The sequence below is a fragment of the Notothenia rossii genome (genome assembly GCF_949606895.1).
Source record: "Notothenia rossii genome assembly, chromosome: 8".
In the NCBI taxonomy this organism is placed as follows: Eukaryota; Metazoa; Chordata; class Actinopteri; order Perciformes; family Nototheniidae; genus Notothenia; species Notothenia rossii.
Window position 1 is genome coordinate 8,770,979 of NC_136906.1, and position 17,244 is coordinate 8,788,222.

The 17,244-nt window shown below is 39.9% G+C and overlaps 2 protein-coding genes across 3 annotated transcripts in view; both read right to left on the reverse strand.

Moving 5' to 3' along the window:
• ciita (class II, major histocompatibility complex, transactivator) overlaps positions 1-1,634 on the reverse strand; it is an 18,499-nt gene extending 16,865 nt beyond the window's left edge. For both annotated transcript variants that reach the window (XM_079646442.1, XM_079646441.1), the window contains exon 1: positions 341-1,634. In XM_079646442.1, coding sequence (XP_079502568.1) covers positions 341-1,607 — 1,267 coding nt within the window. In that variant the 5' untranslated portion in view covers positions 1,608-1,634. The remainder of the gene's footprint in view (positions 1-340) is intronic.
• Positions 1,635-5,690: 4,056 nt separating this feature from the next.
• On the reverse strand, positions 5,691-15,576 carry nubp1 (nucleotide binding protein 1 (MinD homolog, E. coli)). The gene is made up of 10 exons (XM_079641936.1): positions 15,476-15,576; positions 14,410-14,514; positions 14,174-14,307; positions 13,780-13,848; positions 13,613-13,645; positions 12,988-13,078; positions 12,752-12,906; positions 10,146-10,256; positions 7,696-7,882; positions 5,691-7,115 (listed from the first exon to the last, which is right to left on the reverse strand). The coding sequence occupies exons 1-10, from the start codon at positions 15,507-15,509 to the stop codon at positions 7,063-7,065; spliced, it is 972 nt and encodes a 323-aa protein (XP_079498062.1). The 5' UTR covers positions 15,510-15,576; the 3' UTR covers positions 5,691-7,062.
• Positions 15,577-17,244: the final 1,668 nt, after the last annotated feature.

A 17,244-nucleotide genomic window follows, 5' to 3' on the forward strand; every position in this document is an offset into this window, starting at 1 on the left:
ATTCCTATTGATTCACTGTGACGACTACAACACAGGTGGAAAACACCTTAAAGCCCATTTTGGCTTTGGACGAGGACACTTTGGTTTATACATTGGAAAGAACCGGCTCCACCCGTTTCTTTTGGGATCCTGGGACCGAATCAAATTGAAACTGAAAGTTCTCCACACCCTAACCACCGACTCATTTTCATAGACTTGCCTAAAACCGCTTTAGAAAGTACTGTCTGCCAACTGAAAATGGAAAGCACCTGTAAATCAGACCGAGCTTAAAACACAAAACAAGATCAGAAAGCAGCAACATTAAGATGGGACACAATAATATGATTGAGTACCAACTTACCACAGTCTGAATCCATCCCCTCCTCATCCTCTTTATTCCAATGCAAGTCCCTCGTGTCATCAGTCATGCAAGTGTTTGTATTACAAGCAGTCTTTAAAACATTTTCTGCATCGTTGAAAATATCTAATGTCATGCTCTGATCTGTGTTGGAGTAAAACAAGTGGTCTTGTGCGTCGGTGTGAGTGTCTGTAAGTGTACAGGGAGAAAATACATGTGTAATATCTTCTGTAAATCCTGTGTCCATGCCCCATTGTCCATCTCCCATTGAACAGAGCAGATCCTCTGTTGACCTGTCAGCTGCCCGGCAGACATCGACATCAGGTGAGACTTGTCTTCCTGTTTCATAGGCAAAGAACTGGTTCAAATCAGTTGTTGCTACGCTGTCGTATGGAGAGAAACACTGGCTTTCTGCAGTGCCAGTGCCTTCGTTGTCCAGTGTGAATCTTGAGTCTGCCTTTGTACAGTTAAAGCTGTCACAGTACAACTCTAAAGTCCTGCAAGCGATTGCCAGCTCCGTCTCCTCTTCCATATTGAAAACATGGCACTGTGCTTCTCTGTTTTCTGTTGTGTTTTCTCCGGTTGCACAGCCAGCAGTCATACCAGGAACCAGTGGCAGCAAGATCCTCCGTCCTCTGTCCCAGTGCTGCCACAGGGGGACAGCTATCCTTCTCGCCGCCTCCTCTACCTGCCCTAACCACTCCTTCTCATCCTCCAAATTCCCCTCATCTATTATTTCATTTTCACATAATGGCTTCTGCATTCTTTCTGCACCTCTCAGCAGTTCCATCATTCCATTGTCTGATCTGAAACCGCATTGATAGTCACTTATTATCGATGTAGAAGAGAGCCTGTGGTTGAGGTAGAGTTTGTCCATCACTGGCCCCCCACCCAATTCCTGAATAATCTTTGGATTATTCCCTTGATGTTCATAAAGTGGATCAATAGTTGGCCTGGGTCCTGAGCAGTCATGTTCACCCACTGACGGTTCAAAGTCAAATCCTGTCTGGTGAGGGTCACATTTCCTTACCTGGCTGAGTTGACCCTGGTTGAGGGTCCGGTGGGAGGTAGACCCTTGAGAACTCACTAGATCAGACTTTGGTTTAGGTGCCATCTTGTCAGAAAGTTGGTACAGGCCCAAGCTCTTGCCATAGGCCTCGGAGATGATCTGGTCATTCACCAAACGTTGGAATAGAGCACAGATCTCAGCAGGAGAGGACCGAGTCAGAGCTTCCTGCACTCTGTCCAGAACCTCCTCAAACTGGGCCATGGCGGCACCGTCTTCTCCCCGGACATTGATGTCTTTAAAGAGAGAGCTTGGGTAGATGATTGAGTTGAAAGTTTTTTTTTACCAAGGGATACAATGATTTTGTTCAGGGGGCATTACCATTAAAAGAGGGAGGTGTTTGTGCGGTTGAAGGGGAGGTGTATTCAAAGAATTGTTTCATTTCTCGTGTGGAAGTATAGAGGGACGTTAATGGACTGATGGCAGACGTGTCATAATTATTAGGAAGTGAGGCTAGATTATCCTTTCGCAAGAGCATTTGTTCAGATTCAGCTTTTTTACTTTGATATTTCTAAGAATTCACCAGTTTCTTAAGCATTCATTATGTCTACTTAAAAGTATGCCAATTGTACTTTCCAACAGTCTATACCTTAAGAAAATAGGCCTACTGCTGAGGTTTACTTTACACATATCATTTAATCCACAATTCTAGATGATCTAACATGATTTTAACTCAATATGCAGATACAGTAAAGTCGTTTCTTTTTAAATAGCCTGCTTTATAATTGCGTTCGTTATTATAGTTTTTTACTAAATGTTTGATAATTCTAAGCTAGGTTTAAAGTCGCACAGGATCAAAAAGTAGGTCTGGTGTGTTATCGTTTCACTGGTTTAGGGACTTTTGCTCCGTGTTTAAATTTGCAGATCACATGTTTATTTCCTTAATAAAACTCCTCCCAAATTCCATGCTGAGCCAGTAGTGATAACATGCTTTTAATCCTTTTTGTAAAGTTAATGATTGAAAGGTGCCTTTTATATTTGATCAAGGGTCAATACCAAAAAACGTATATCTGGTGTTCATTGGTGTATGAGGAAAGATTATTTATATTAGTGGAAGACACTGATGCTTTGGTATTTAGCCAGTTGAAATTATTCAGTGCACTCTTAACATGGATACATTGATTCACAAAAGCTTTTTCATTGACTGCTGACTACTCACTCACAAGCTGATATGGGCTGCAAGGGACATACAGTAGGCCTACGGTTCACTCTGGGATTTGGTTTCCACAGGGATTAGGAATTTTTCCTGTCCAGATCTTCACACCAAAGTATATTTCATTCAATCAAACATTTTAAGCTAACAGTAGTTTAAAACAGGACTCAAGACTGATGTCATTTCTGGGGCAATAGAAAAAGTGATTTCCTGAGAAGCCTCTGTAATTTTAGTATACGAATATATATCTTAGCTTTAAGCTTTACTGTACAAATAACTACCTCTTAGCAAATGACATATTTAACGGAGCAGTGGCTGCCACAGAGCACGTCAGGAGGAGGAGCTCTAAAGTTAATGTAGCTTAGCTGTTAGCAACCAGCATGCAGCAGAATCCAGAGGTGTGCTTTGCTAACAAAACTTAAAATAGCTAACAGAGCTAATGAGCTAATAGCGCTATGAGCTAAAAGAGCTAACAGCTAATATAGCTAATCAAGCAGCATTACTTGAAGTTGCTGTTCAGAGGAAATTGGATATACAGTGAACTGCAGTTTTATGTGACAACAAAACAAGTTTACAGTCAAAGTTGAGCAATGATTGGATGCTTAAGTCAGGGTTGCCAACTTTGGGTACCTGGCTGGAGTGAGATTTTGATATCATAGGTTTAATTACACATATGCACACTAAATGACTGCTATCGTGTCAGTATTATTACATTACATTGCATTTAGCTGACGCTTTTATCCAAAGTGACTTACAATAAGTGCGTTCGATACCAACAAAGTACAAACTTGAAGAAAACAGAATCATATGAGTACATCAGGTTTCATAGAGCTAAAACATTTCAAGTGCTACTCAACTGGCTTTAGATAAACCAGTCCTTTATTAGTATATAAGTGCTTTGTTAATAGTTCTATCGATCGAAGTGGAGTCGAAAGAGATGAGTTTTCAGTCTGCGCCGGAAGATGTGTAAGCTTTCTGCTGTCCTGATGTCAATGGGGAGCTCATTCCACCATTTTGGAGCCAGGATAGCAAACCAACGAGTTTTTGCTGATGGGAACTTGGGTCCCCCTCGCAGTGCGGGTGCAGCGAGCCGTTTGGCTGATGCAGAGCGGAGTGCACGTGCTGGGGTGTACGGTTTAACCATGTCCTGGATGTAGGAAGGGCCAGATCCATTCGCAGCATGGTACGCAAGTACCAGTGTCTTGAAGTGGATTCTAGCAGTTACTGGAAGCCAGTGAAGGGAGCGGAGGAACGGCGTGGTGTGGGAGAATTTAGGAAGGTTCAATGCCGCTGCATTCTGGATGAGCTGCAGAGGTCGGATGGCACATGCAGGTAGACCAGCCAGGAGGGAGTTGCAGTAGTCTAGGCGTGAGATGACGAGAGCCTGGACCAGAACCGGCGTCGCTTTCTGGGTCAGGAGGGGACGTATCCTCCTGATGTTGTAAAGAGTGTATCTGCAGCAGTGGGTTGTAGCAGCTATATTTGCAGTGAAGGACAGTTTGTTATCTAGGGTCACACCTAGATTCCTTGCAGTCTGAGTCGGGGAAACAATCGAGGTGCCGATGTCGATTGTTAGGTCAAGAGTGGGACAATCTTTTCCCGGAAGGAAAAGCAGTTCAGTCTTGTCAAGGTTGAGCTTGAGGTCATGAGCAGACATCCACCGAGAGATGTCAGCTAGACAAGCAGATGCGTGCGACGTCCCAGTAGCGGGACCTTAGCATAGGATATATATACAATATATACAAATACACAATATTGGACACAGACTATAAAGGGCACACAGTTTCATTCACTAATGAAAGTCAAACATGTTTGTTTCCACTGTTTTATTGTGTGCATAGGCCTGTCGCGATAAGCAATGAATTGACTTATTGTACGATAAATAAAAATGAACTCGATAACTATTCTGACCTCGATAAATTGCCATTTACATGAGGATGTGACAAGTAGTTTGAAAGGATGTACTTGAATTATTATTATAATATATATTATCATTATGTCAGTGGTCTAAAATGGTCATACAACGGTGCCGACAATATTATCGTTTATCACAATAATTTCCGGAAAAATGTATCCAAAATTAATTATCGTGAGAGGCCTATACATGAAACACACAAACAAATCTACAGACTTACTCCAAACTGCCAAATATATTAATCAACACACTCTCACTCTCATATACTCTTTGACTATATTTTGGCCAAATAGAACAATAAGCAGCAGACTTTTGCTTATATAGCTACGGGTCGGGGATTGACCATAGACTGTATATAGACCAAGCGGCTCCCACTGCTCTGCTGTCTGTTAACGTTGTTAAGAGTGGTGGGGGCGGGGAGGGAGCGGATCCACAGCTTGAGCAGCTGTCAACTCAACATTGTAAATAACCAAACAAAAACGATCACTGGTTCAACTTGTTTTTGGCGTGAGAATAGTTTGGGCAGCGTGAGAGCGTGGGATTGAGAGTGGAAGCGTGTGTCACACGCCAGACACGTGAGAGTTGGCAACCCTGCTTAAGTACTTTGGACTAGTTTGGTGTTGCAGACACTTTACATTTACCAATCATTTGTCAGATGTAGCTACTGAAGTACACTGCTGAGGTACTTGTACCATGATAACAAAAACTGTATATTGAATACAAATTGCTTTACACAAACTAAATATAAAACTACCAAAAATCACACAGTATATGACACAGACTATAAAGGGCACAAAGTTTCATTCACTAATGAAAGTCAAACATGTTCGTTTCCACTGTTCTCATATACATTTGGATAATTTTGAAATCAATCCTGTATCTTTTACTGGGACTTTCTTTCATATAGGGCTCTTTTAGGGAGTTTACCTATGGGCATAGATTTATCTTATCTCGAGTCATAACACAATCATTTAGTCAAAGTAGAACTTAGTGAGTGAAACGAACTCTCTCTGGGGCTTTGTTGTTTTGTCTGTTTGCAGGATGCAGATGCAGTTTCACATGTGTTTTTCAGAGAACCCAGAAGGAACTACAGCCATATTTGGCAAAGTACACAACTTATACACACATCTTAAATGATTTGTAAACAGATAGTAAGTTTGCTAACTGATAGAAAAATCTTCGATGGTGATTTTATGTTTAGTCATTTAGTCCAAGACAGTTTAGAAACGATGTATTCTTTAATCTTCTTCTGTAAATCCCCAAAACATTTGATTTATTACTGTAAATCAGAAATGACTTGGTCTCCCACCACAATTATTTTAATCTTTACATCTGGTCATTGAAGTACATTTGGCCTGCAACTTTTATGTATGAAAACATTGTACAAATCATGCACATTTTGGTCAGTGGCTCGGACTCGTTAGTGAGTTTCAAGTTTCAATCCTCATATGCACATATCTTAAACAAAGTAATCCATGTAGTTCTCCGTGATTCATACATTCAAACTTTCTATTCCCTTGCTGTGCAGACAACAATCAAATGATATACTGAGGATTCTGTTTTGTATTTAGAAGACTTAGTTAATAATAACGGTAGGAGCCACAACATGTTCTAAAATAAATTGTTTATGCTACAGCTTGATTTACTACATGACCAATGTTTTTACTTCCTCAAATAGCACCTCCTTTACTAGAGCACACTGTAAACTCACTGTATATTCAGTAGCTTGGGATGAACCTTACTTTAAAAAGGAAATTCAAGGTCTGGTGATAATTTATAATTTTGTTATTGTCTGCAACTTCCTGGTATCGACTTTAAACAACCATACAATGATTGATAAAGTTGAACTTGTGTATACAAAGCCTCATCTAGCTTCCTCTCGGCTGCAGAACTACAACGGGCCACTGCTGCACTCGGAGAGATATTGCTGTGCCTGAGTACAATCACCATCTCAAACAAAGGAGCTTTGATTCTTAAATGGTCCCGAATAAATGTAAAAATGGACTCCCGTTTGAGAAAGGTTAACAAAAAAACGTCAGTGTCCTAGAGGCTGACGATATTGACCGACAGCATAGCCCATTGCGGGTTTTGGTCATTTGAAATGGGATTTGTAAGACAATGACAATATCAAAAGCTTCAATATTTTTAAGATAAACGTTAACAGTGTCCTTATCTCAATTATAAATCATGGTTTTCAATGCTTATTATGTGAATCTTGCTTTCAGATGAAAGCATCCATGTTTAAAATTAGTACCCAAATGCTTATTTGGATAAGACCACCAATCATAATAATGCTGTTATTATGTATTTACATTACATGTATTACAATGAGGAAACTAATCACTATTATATTACAATTAAATCCTCACAAATAAACTTTTTTCTGTAGAAACTGTATTTTCCAGAATAAACAACTGCACTGTAAGGTCTGAGCATCTCACCGAAGTGGCTTATAAGAATGTTGGCTTTGGGGAATCATGCACCAGCTTTCTTATGTGTGTTTTTAATTCAGTAGTTAATTATTTCCACCACACATCATTTGATTGGTCTCTGTGATGTGGTCCAACATGGCCGCCTCCATCAGAGTGGCTTCAGGTGCTGCTCAGATCCTCTGTCACACGGTTGGAACAGTAGTCCTTGATACCTGGAGGAAAGAGGAGAGGAGGTGGATAAGAGTGGCGTGTGGTGCAGTGGTCTAGTGCGTTGGCATTCGGATCAGGGGGTCACAGGTTCAAACCCCACTGCAGTCAGCATGTCGTTGTGTCCCTGAGACACTTCACCCCAGATTGTTCCTGTGGGGATTGCCCACAGTATTGAGTATGTAAGTCGCTTTGGATAAAAGCGTCTAACATGTAATGTTTTGATTAACTTGATTGACTTCTTATATTTAAGTTCTGGGTATATCAATCCAAATCAAAATCACTGTGATTGATCAACTTTGATCTCAGGCTGTTAGAAAGATATCACATTTCCATTCCTCCTTCTTCCCCTTTTAGTCGCTTCCCACTTTATAGTGATCACTTCTTCTTTCATGTCATTAAATCAGGAATTGCAACATCAAGTAACCCATCCAGTCATCATAAATAACAAAGGAATTAGCTGGAAGCCGTATGTGTGTCCAACTTCCTTTCTTTAGAATAAAAACAAATCTTTAATATGATGCAAAAACGGACCTCAGAGATGTTGTGTATGTGTGTTGTTTTAATGGATGATTGCACACTCACTCTGCACGATATTCAGGTAGACCTTAGCAGCAGGAGAGTCAGGTACTTCGTTCAGGAAAGACTTGCCCTCATCGCAGCTTCGGGCTATCCTCGGGTCTAGAGGGACTTTTCCTAACAGCGGCAGATCTAAATCCAAACACATTTTCTCTGCGCCCCCGCTGGTGGGAGGGAAAATCTGCGATGTGTTCTACAAAAGAGTGGACAAAGAAAATCAAAGTTATTAATGCATAATGCAGCTTCTATTCACCCTAAGTTACATACAATATGTGCTTATTTAACATGCTGCGCTCAGGGATAGAAAAGTGGTGATATCAAACACATCAATTAAAATCCATTTGTGTGTTTTCCTACATCAATAATGACATATATGGTTTTCTATATGTGGTTGAATTAGGAAAGCAGTAACACCAACATTGCTCTTACCTGATAGGGAACATAGGACACAATGTAAAGTGTTTCAATCCACTTTTTAGTTCACAATGTGATAAACACAGATAAAAAGACTAGATCTTAATCAAAGTAACATATAAAAGAAAAGTTATGATGAATGAGTAGGAAAAGTTTGGAAAGGATGACTTGAGTTATTGAATGGGTTGTGTGTAAACAATTTAACCATGCTTTTTCCACTATCCTCACAAGAGACTGCAATTAAACCTGTAATCATGGTAACTGTACACAAAATAAATGGTTACAGCTGTTGCCCTAATATGCATGACAGAATAAACTATTAAAATTCAATGACGAAAACTACACTAAAATGTATTTTGTTGTTTAAAAGTAAAACCAAATAAATGATAAAACTTTGAAAAAAACTAATACACACATACTTAATCAGAAATGAACTCTTATGCACACACACAGATGTTATAAAGAGCTGACAACATCCAAGCAGTCGATGGCGAGACATCGTGATTTTTGGTCAGTAGTCTGAGTCAAGAACAAGTAACACTGCATTTCCCATAATGCAACTCAAAAGCATGTCTAACGGCCCGTCCACACTACAGCTTCAAAAAAAGCTTGCCGGCGGGCGTGTCTGAAGCTCGACCAACAACCAATCACATGAATCTCCCGCCCCTGACACACAAGCAGCGGTTTGATTGGCTAGAGCTTGTACTGGCATATGATTTGATTGGCTGACGCTTCCACCGAAAGCTTCAGAAGCTTCAAAAGTTGAACATTGCTCAACTTTTGCAGCCTGAAACGCCAGGAAAGCTCCGCTCTGCTACCCACAATTCAGTTCGGCGAAAAGCGAGGCAACGTGACGTCACCCCATTCAAAGTGAATGGGCAAACGCGTTGGAAACCGTTTTTGAAGCTGTCGAAGCTGTAGTGTGGACGGGCCGTAAGTGAAATTGGAGAACCATGAAGACTTCACTATGGGAGGGGAAATCAGTCCTGTCTTGTCACATCAAGTGCATTTCAATAAATATAATTTAATATTATCACTAGAATCTAATTGAATAATTGTCTGTAGGAAAGAGGCTGGTCTAGAGGGGTCTCACCACGAAAACTATCTCAGGGGATACAAATACTGAGAAGAAAAATGAATCAGACATTAAGGATCAAAGAAACACACAGAACTTTGTTGATGTTTGTGTTAACAAGGTGCACTGAATGTATTTGAGACACTGGAGGCTCATTCTGTGATTCTTTTGAACAGTCTGTGGGTCGACTGAGAACTGCTGGCTTGTGTTTTTCACAGGAACAACAATTAGAAAGCTTTAAAAAGGTCCCCTATTGTACTAAATTTCAACAATATGTTATAGGTCTCAGATACAGTATATAGAAACCATGTCTCTGAAGTGTTTTGGCTCGAAATACAAAACAGATCATTGCAGCATTACCCATAATCCCCTCTGTTTCAGCCCTGTTTCAAAAGTGCTGATTCTCTGTGTGTTACTTTAGAAAACAAGGAGCCCCTCCCCACGCCCCTCTGAGACAGATTTGGTTAAAAAGAACGAAATGTTGCTCTAGGAGGAGATTCAGGTTCAGGTGATAAGGGGGGGGGGGGGGGGGGGGGGGTTACCTTGGTTGGTGATTGGCTAATGGTTACACAAGCCAAAAAAACGTCAAAGTAAAACATATAAACATAAAGTGGCCAAAATCTGATCAGCTCCTTTTCAGACAGGTTTTTATATAAATGGATCAGGACAAAAAGAGAGGGGGTCTTTTTTCCTGAAACTTTCAGAATCTCTTTGCACAGAGGGGACACATGTTCATGTATAAAAGACATGAAAAAGTGGACTTTGCATAATAGGTGACCTTGAATGCTCTTACTACTCCTAACTGGTTTGGCTGTAGCAGATGAAGTGACACTGTGGTCAAGATGGTCTCCTCCACTGTTCCTCTTTGCTGTCTAGACATCTGCTTTTTGATATGATTCTAGGCTGCCTTCATAGATTTGGTCTGACCAAGTGTTTGCGTCACTGTGTTTTCGCATCCGTCAGTGACCTTGCACGAAGGGCAGACGAAGCCACTCATGTTCTCCACCACTCCGATGATCGGCAGCTTGACTTTCTGACAGAACCGGATCTCCTTCCGCACATCCTGTAACGATACCTCCTACAGAGAGAAAGGGAGAGCAGAGGGGATACAGTGAGAGGGGAAAAAAACAAACTTGGGTGAAAGTGAAAATTATTTCCCCTTCCCTCGTAATTGCTATTATGTATGAGAAAAAAAGCAGTTGGCTGCACTAGATAAAATGGACAGCTCTCAAGTTTAATGTGCCAAAAAACAGTTCACTTTGATACTTGAAGTACGCTACCCTGGCTACTGATAGCAACAACACAGGTTCTGTGTTAGGGTAATTCCCACGTTGTGCGCGGCCACGTTTGGTTAAGTGAGAGCTGAAGGAATGAGGAAGTGATTCTCCTGCTGTCTGACCTCATGCGTCCAGGCCTTATTTAAATAGCAGGAAGCGATGGTGTCTTTCACAAAGTAAAGTCAAACTTGATTTTTAGTTGTTGTTGACGAATTTTAACAAGAAAACAAATTTACTGCGACAAATATTCTACAGGGATAAGACGACAACATCTGTTACGACATACAGCCAGCGGCTCATTCTACTGACAGTACAGACTGTTAGTGGCCGGCTCTGTTGTGATTGGTCAACCGCTCAGAGATGTGCCACATACAATATCACGTACAATGTATTGGAGTGCTAGCCAATATAAGCACGGGTGTTACATAGTGATGTCACTGTGTTACAGAAGTAAACAAAAGAGGCCAATGGAGGTGTTTCAGGTGTGTGGAAACTACCTCTGCGTGAACTTTGGGATTTTAGCCTTTCATAAAAGGGCCTCTTTAACTACTGACAATTTTTTTTAGCATGCTTACAAGAAAGCAAATAATTAATAACAGCCAACTCCTAACGTTAGCTTTGATTTGATACAGTGGTACATTGTTTACAAAGTTCAATGTTTATCTGTGTGCTAAAGATTGGATTGATTATGGTTACTATGGCATCAGCCTTGTTGGTGCCTGGTTAGTTCACACCCCCATCTAATGTTTAAGGTGTGTATCCCTGGCATACAACCAAGCCAGTAGGAGTATAAAACCTTAAGTCGCCTATCTTTTATCTGAAGATAGGTAAAGATACACATGTTGTTGGCCCCGTTTACAATTCCCAGTATTGCTTTCGATATCGCACCACAACAGGTGGTAACTTGCTGTATTAAGCCCTCTTGTATTCATGTAGTTGGTGAAAGACACAACAGTAATGGAGGGTTATTCCAGAGCCAATCAAATGAGATCACACCTTTCACCTGAGACACTTACTGTACAGGTAGATTGCATAATGGCCTGCTGAGGTAACTCCTCTGTTCTTCTATTTCAGGTGTCTTGCTTTGTGATTGCTAAATATTTGCAAACTCTAGCTAAAAGCTCTGTTTTAAAAGGACATTTAAGAAATATATAATGTTCACTGCAAACGGCACTTTGTCTAGAAAAATAGCAGTGTTACATTGCTGGAAATATCTCAATATAGTTGGATCACAAAAAGACTATTAAGTCTATTAGTCTCTCCCTGGAGAATAGCACTAAGATGCATCAAGCAAAGCGTCTGTGGTAATGTCGCGTTTTGAGTAATGAGTATCTTGTTCTCTGTCTTTTAATAGCACTGAGGCTTTAAGTGTCACTATCAATACATGTATTACTCTGTAGAGTTTCTTGAAAATCACCGGCTGAATGAACAACTCAAGCTTGTTGAAGTTAATTCTAGGAAATGTCGGAACTAATCAGGTGTAGTGAAAGCAGAAGACATTTGAGGGTGGAATTTCCCTTTAAGCTGCATTCACATGACCAGCCAGACATGACACGTGCTGATATTGTCATCCTCAAACCTTCCATTGCCGACCTTTTGATGCGTTAACAATCAGATAACAGCTGTTTAAAGTGGCACCAAATAGCATGAAAGCAAACCATAGAAACAAAACCAATGAGCTGTTTTAAGCACTGCATCCACAATTCTTTGCAAAGCTAATTACGTATCATATGAAGGCAGCTTTTACAGTTAAACTATTATTAATATTAAGAGAGTTCCCACAGCTTCTTCAACACCAGGTCCGAGGACTCTGATATTTTGATAACCCTAAATTCAAGGAGCTAACACGGAAGGTCGGGCGACATGAATCCTATTTGGATTGCAGATGTTAAACCTGCATCTTTCAACTTCAAAAGGGCAAAGCTATACTTTCACCTTTGGCATATATAGTGCATTAAAAACATAAAATAACGCTGACTAGACAAAAAATTAATAAAAAGAAACCTTGAAAACAAATAAGAAATAAACAACCAGAGTTTGAACTCGATTAACTTAGGAGTTGCAACACTGACAGACTTGGCATTTTGTGTTTTTACAAGCGGGACATAACATATTTACATTAAGTTAATAAAAATCAACAGAACTTCAATATCTATTTGGGAATTCTAGCACTTTGACTCACCTTTCTGAACATGTCTATGTTCAAAAATGTTTAAAGGCCTTTCTTTTTTTCCCTTAAAAATGTCAAAGATCGTGGGAACCATGGTTAGCTTAGATGTGTTAGCATGTGCTCTACCTGTGGTGTGGTGATGATCACAGCTCCATCGATGTGGGTGGAGCTAAGGTACTGGACGATTGACAGGTGTTCGTCAGAGGTGCCGGGGGGCGTGTCCACGATGAGGTAATCCAGCTCCCCCCAGTCAACATCCCTCAAGAACTGCTTGATCATCCCTGATGTCAGACAAACAACCCACCGGTTACACTGGTGTGACCTTTGGACAAATATTTAGACGTACACACAAACACTAATACCGTTCTTCTTGGGTCCTCTCCAGATCACAGCATCATCAGGGCTGCTGAGCAGGAAGCCAATAGACATGACGGCCAGGTTGTCATCCACGTACTGCAACATACATTACACACAACGATCAATTATGGAGTAAAAACTAAATGTAAACAAGGGTGAAATGTCACTTGAATTATTACATTTGTAATACCCTTCTTTTTTGGAATGTTATACGTCTGAAAGCCCACGATAGAAAGACACAATTTAACATCATTTCAGACAAGGACTTATGTTTGCCATGCATTACTATTTGTCTGTAGTAGAACTGGTTATGAATTATTGAGGGCTGGTTTGATTGTTCATTCTGTTTGGCTTAATGTTGGTTGCAAGGATGATATTGCCGTCTCACTTCTGTACATGATTGTTAATTAAATGAGTTATTTGTTTAGGTTCATTGTGTTGATGTGTATATAGTGAGTAGATGTGTGTTTGAATGTGTGTGTGGAACCCAGGAAGAGAAGCCAATGCTCTTGCTAATACTAATGGGCATTCTCATGAAGACAAAAAGATAAAGAACATGTGCATTCAGGAAACATGCTAAATATGTGAAAGATTAAAAAAAAAACAGCTACATTGTTTGAATAAACTCACCACAGGAGACCAGCCTGAGCCACTCTGATGAACCTGTGGACAAAAGAACAGATGTTAGACTTACGCTGAAGTAAAATGTTAACATAATTCAAGTCAAAGCAGAAATGACAGGTTCTTTCATAGCATGTATGTGTGTGTTTCTGCTAAGATGGCTACCCTCAACTCACCTGTTCTCCCTCTAAGCCCATGATCCTGGGAATGGACGGACCACAGATATCTACATCCAGCAGGGCCACCTGAAAACAGAGAGCAGAATAAACATTTTAAGAAAGAATTTTATAAAATTATTGGAGCAGTAAAGGTCTGCCTGTATCATGAACCTGATGACATTTCACCTCGGTTAACCCAAGTGTACAGTGACCTCTAGTGGCATTTAGTGGACTTGAGAAAACAGAAATCTCAAACCTTAAAAAGTGTAAGTATCATACAATGACCCTCAAAGAAAAAGAGAACTCTATTAATAGTCAAAAGTTTGGTAGGTTTTTTGAGATCTTATTGTATTGTTAACTACCAGGATGTTCGCTCTGTGGCTTGCACAGTAAACAAAGCACAAACATTTACCTCTTTTGTGTTGTCACTTGCCAGGGCGTGAGCCAGGTGAGCGCTGAAGGTACTCTTCCCCACTCCTCCTTTTCCAGAAAGCACGAGAATAATGTGTTTGACCATCGCCATCTTCGCTCCAATCTCTGCTATGGCTGGAGATAAAAGGAAGGAGAAGACTCTTTATACACTGAAACATTGATTGCTTAAATTTAAATCATAAAACACATGTATAAAATATTGAGATGTGTTCTTACCGGGGTCGGGGGCCTTGGTGGCTCCAGAAGCACACGCTTTCTGGTTGGGACAGCCATCACATGACGACGTCTTTCCTGCCTGCTCACTCGCTGTGCCCGGGCAGTCTGAGGGATGAAACACATCAGTTATCAGCATGTCGTCTTTATCAGATCACCTTAAATGTATCGGAACCCAATACATGTTTTGGAGGCTGAAGTTAAATTAAAGTATACGGTTCAATGTATTTTTTAAAACTCTTAAACCCCTGCCTGCTCATACGAGTGTCATTTCAAGCTTGGATAAAACCAACCGGAGTCAAGTAAAGAAGCCATAGTTTCAACAAAAAAATCAACTATAAGCACATTTTTGGGAATTATGCATAACATGTTGCACAATGGGTTTGTTTTTAAATAGTTCACTCAGTGTAAATAAAGCTTCAAAAGACATGCATGCCATTTTAACAACATTCAAAAATAATTAAATGGAGAATAAAAAGGGATATTAGATGTACGGAATATCCAATACCTTACTGGGATAAAGAATAGGCTATATTATTTATTAAATAATTACACCATTTTACATTGTAGAACATGGTTAAATGGGTAATGTTATCACTGATTGTGGAGGTTGAGAACTGTGTCACGATGACTCAGCAACCTTGTCGATAGTGTTGACAGCTAAGAAAATACATTCAGTATTGTTTAAGTAGCACTATGTATTAATGATATATTGTTCAGGCAACAATTATCACATTCTGCAAAGGCATTCATCTGCTAAGTGCTGACACTTGGCAACACCCGAGTGAGTGCGTCATTAAACATCGTGGCTTGACAAGAGATTCAAGTTTAATTGTCTCGTAAAGAAGACAGCAGTACCAGTCCACATGCGTATTTAATATAAACGTAGCTTATCGATACTCTCAAACACTATCGGGGAAATGGCAAGTAGTTGTCAACAGAGACGTGTTTAGCACTAAAAGTGAAACAATCTTCAAAACCATCTCGACCTTATAGTCACGGCAATGTTACATAAAGCTGACCAACACAATAGTGTACAAATAAGAAATAATTTAAGTTTAAAACTCACGCTGCGGTGCATCATCTGGTACGTCGGCCATCATTACACGAGTGTCCTCCGGTTAAAGTCTTCCCCCTTCGAAGGTTCCGAGTACGCACAACATGATCGTGCAGTATGTACCTGCCTTTTTAATAATACAATCATAATACATGTATTTATTTATTTATTATTGTTCCTATGTATTCCAGCTGGGCCAATATTATTAATACTGGCTGTGGGTTTGTTTTTGATGATATGTGATAATCTGTTTTGTTTTTGTCTGTGCATCTAGCATACAAAAAGCAACATCCTTGTAAATGGAACTCTTCTTGTCTTCTAAAACAAGTTCAATAGTAAATCATTCCTCTACAGAATTCAGTTAAAACACAACATCAAACTTAATTTATTAAGGATTTTTGTGCAAAGCCAAACAATGCCACAGTGGTGTACCATACACAATCATTACAAACCGAGTTATATTGGGCCATATAGGCGTCGTTTGATCTGGGGACGCTGGGGACATGTCCCCACCACTTTTTGAAATGGCCAATTTTGTCCCCACCACTGTTTAAAAGTATAACTTAGAAATGTTTAAGAAAAATAGCGTGCAGAAATAAATGTAATAAACAAGAACAATGGTTTAGTGTCAAGATGTGCCATTTGGACATGTTATTAAACCTTTAATAGAACATGTAAAATGTGCAGCAGCACTGCACTTTAAAAAAAAGTAATGTAAACCAAAAATGGTCCCCACCACGTTTTCTAACTAAGTGACGCGAACAGTTTAAGATAATTACGCTGGAATCTATGGTGTAAAGCTCAAGAGGATTGACTGTGTCCACTAGGTGGTGCTGTTGTTTTATTTATATGTCATGCAAACTGATTCATCCTGAAGCACTTCTGTTTACATGAAAATCATTAATTGAGTGAATTGTAGAAGGTCTTATGGAGCATCAGTCCAACGTTCTACTCCCACTATTTTCACCTTTATCTTAGCGTAATTCATATATTAGTCGCTGCCACACATTTATGAAGCTGCTTTAATTTCCATTTATTCGGACGCAAAGACATTTCATAGGAAGTATTAAAGATGTACCATTGTTAATCATTGTTTTTGTGTGAATCCAATTAGATAGTATCGTTTATATTGCTTCTTAATTTAGCACATTATATTTTTTAGAGTCCAATACTTTAATGTTCTGGATGGCCAATTTAGGTGCCTGGCAATTATGCTTTAAGTGAGTATTACATTACATTACATTGTATTTAGCTGACACTTTTATCCAAAGCGACTTACAATAAGTGCATTCGACCAAGAAGATACAAACTAGAAGAAAACAGAATCATATAAGTACATCAGGTTTCATAGAGCCAAAACATTTCAAGTGCTACTCAACTGGCTTTAGATAAGCCAGTCCTTAATTAGTATATAAGTGCTTTGTTAGCAATTCTTTGTCGCTCGAAGTGGAGTCGAAAGAGTATGACACATTCATATGTTTTTAAATATTAAGAAGCCCTGAGACACAGTTTCGTGAAAAAAAACTACCCGCAGGTCTCGGGCTTAGCAGGTTAAAAAATTCTGCAAAATCTTTACATTGTCGCCATGTGAAATATATCCCCACCTGTTTAACCTCACTCTTTCTCTCTCTAGGGGCTCATACAACAGGTGTGTGTGTGTGTGTGTGTGTGTGTGTGTGTGTGTGTGTGTGTGTGTGTGTGTGTGTGTGTGTGTGTGTGTGTGGGTGTGTGTGTGTGTGTGTGTGAGTGTGTGTGGGTCTTCGTATCCCACAGTTGTTTCT

Bases quoted from the DNA above. Each gene is read 5' to 3' on its own strand.
- nubp1 (XM_079641936.1), bottom strand. From the start codon at position 15,509: ATGATGGCCGACGTACCAGATGATGCACCGCAGC. The intron at 14,515-15,475 runs GTGAGTTTTAAA...TTCATCCCTCAG, and splicing joins ACCAGATGATGCACCGCAGC to ACTGCCCGGGCACAGCGAGT. The intron at 13,079-13,612 runs GTGAGTTTATTC...TGTATGTTGCAG, and splicing joins GCTCAGGCTGGTCTCCTGTG to TACGTGGATGACAACCTGGC.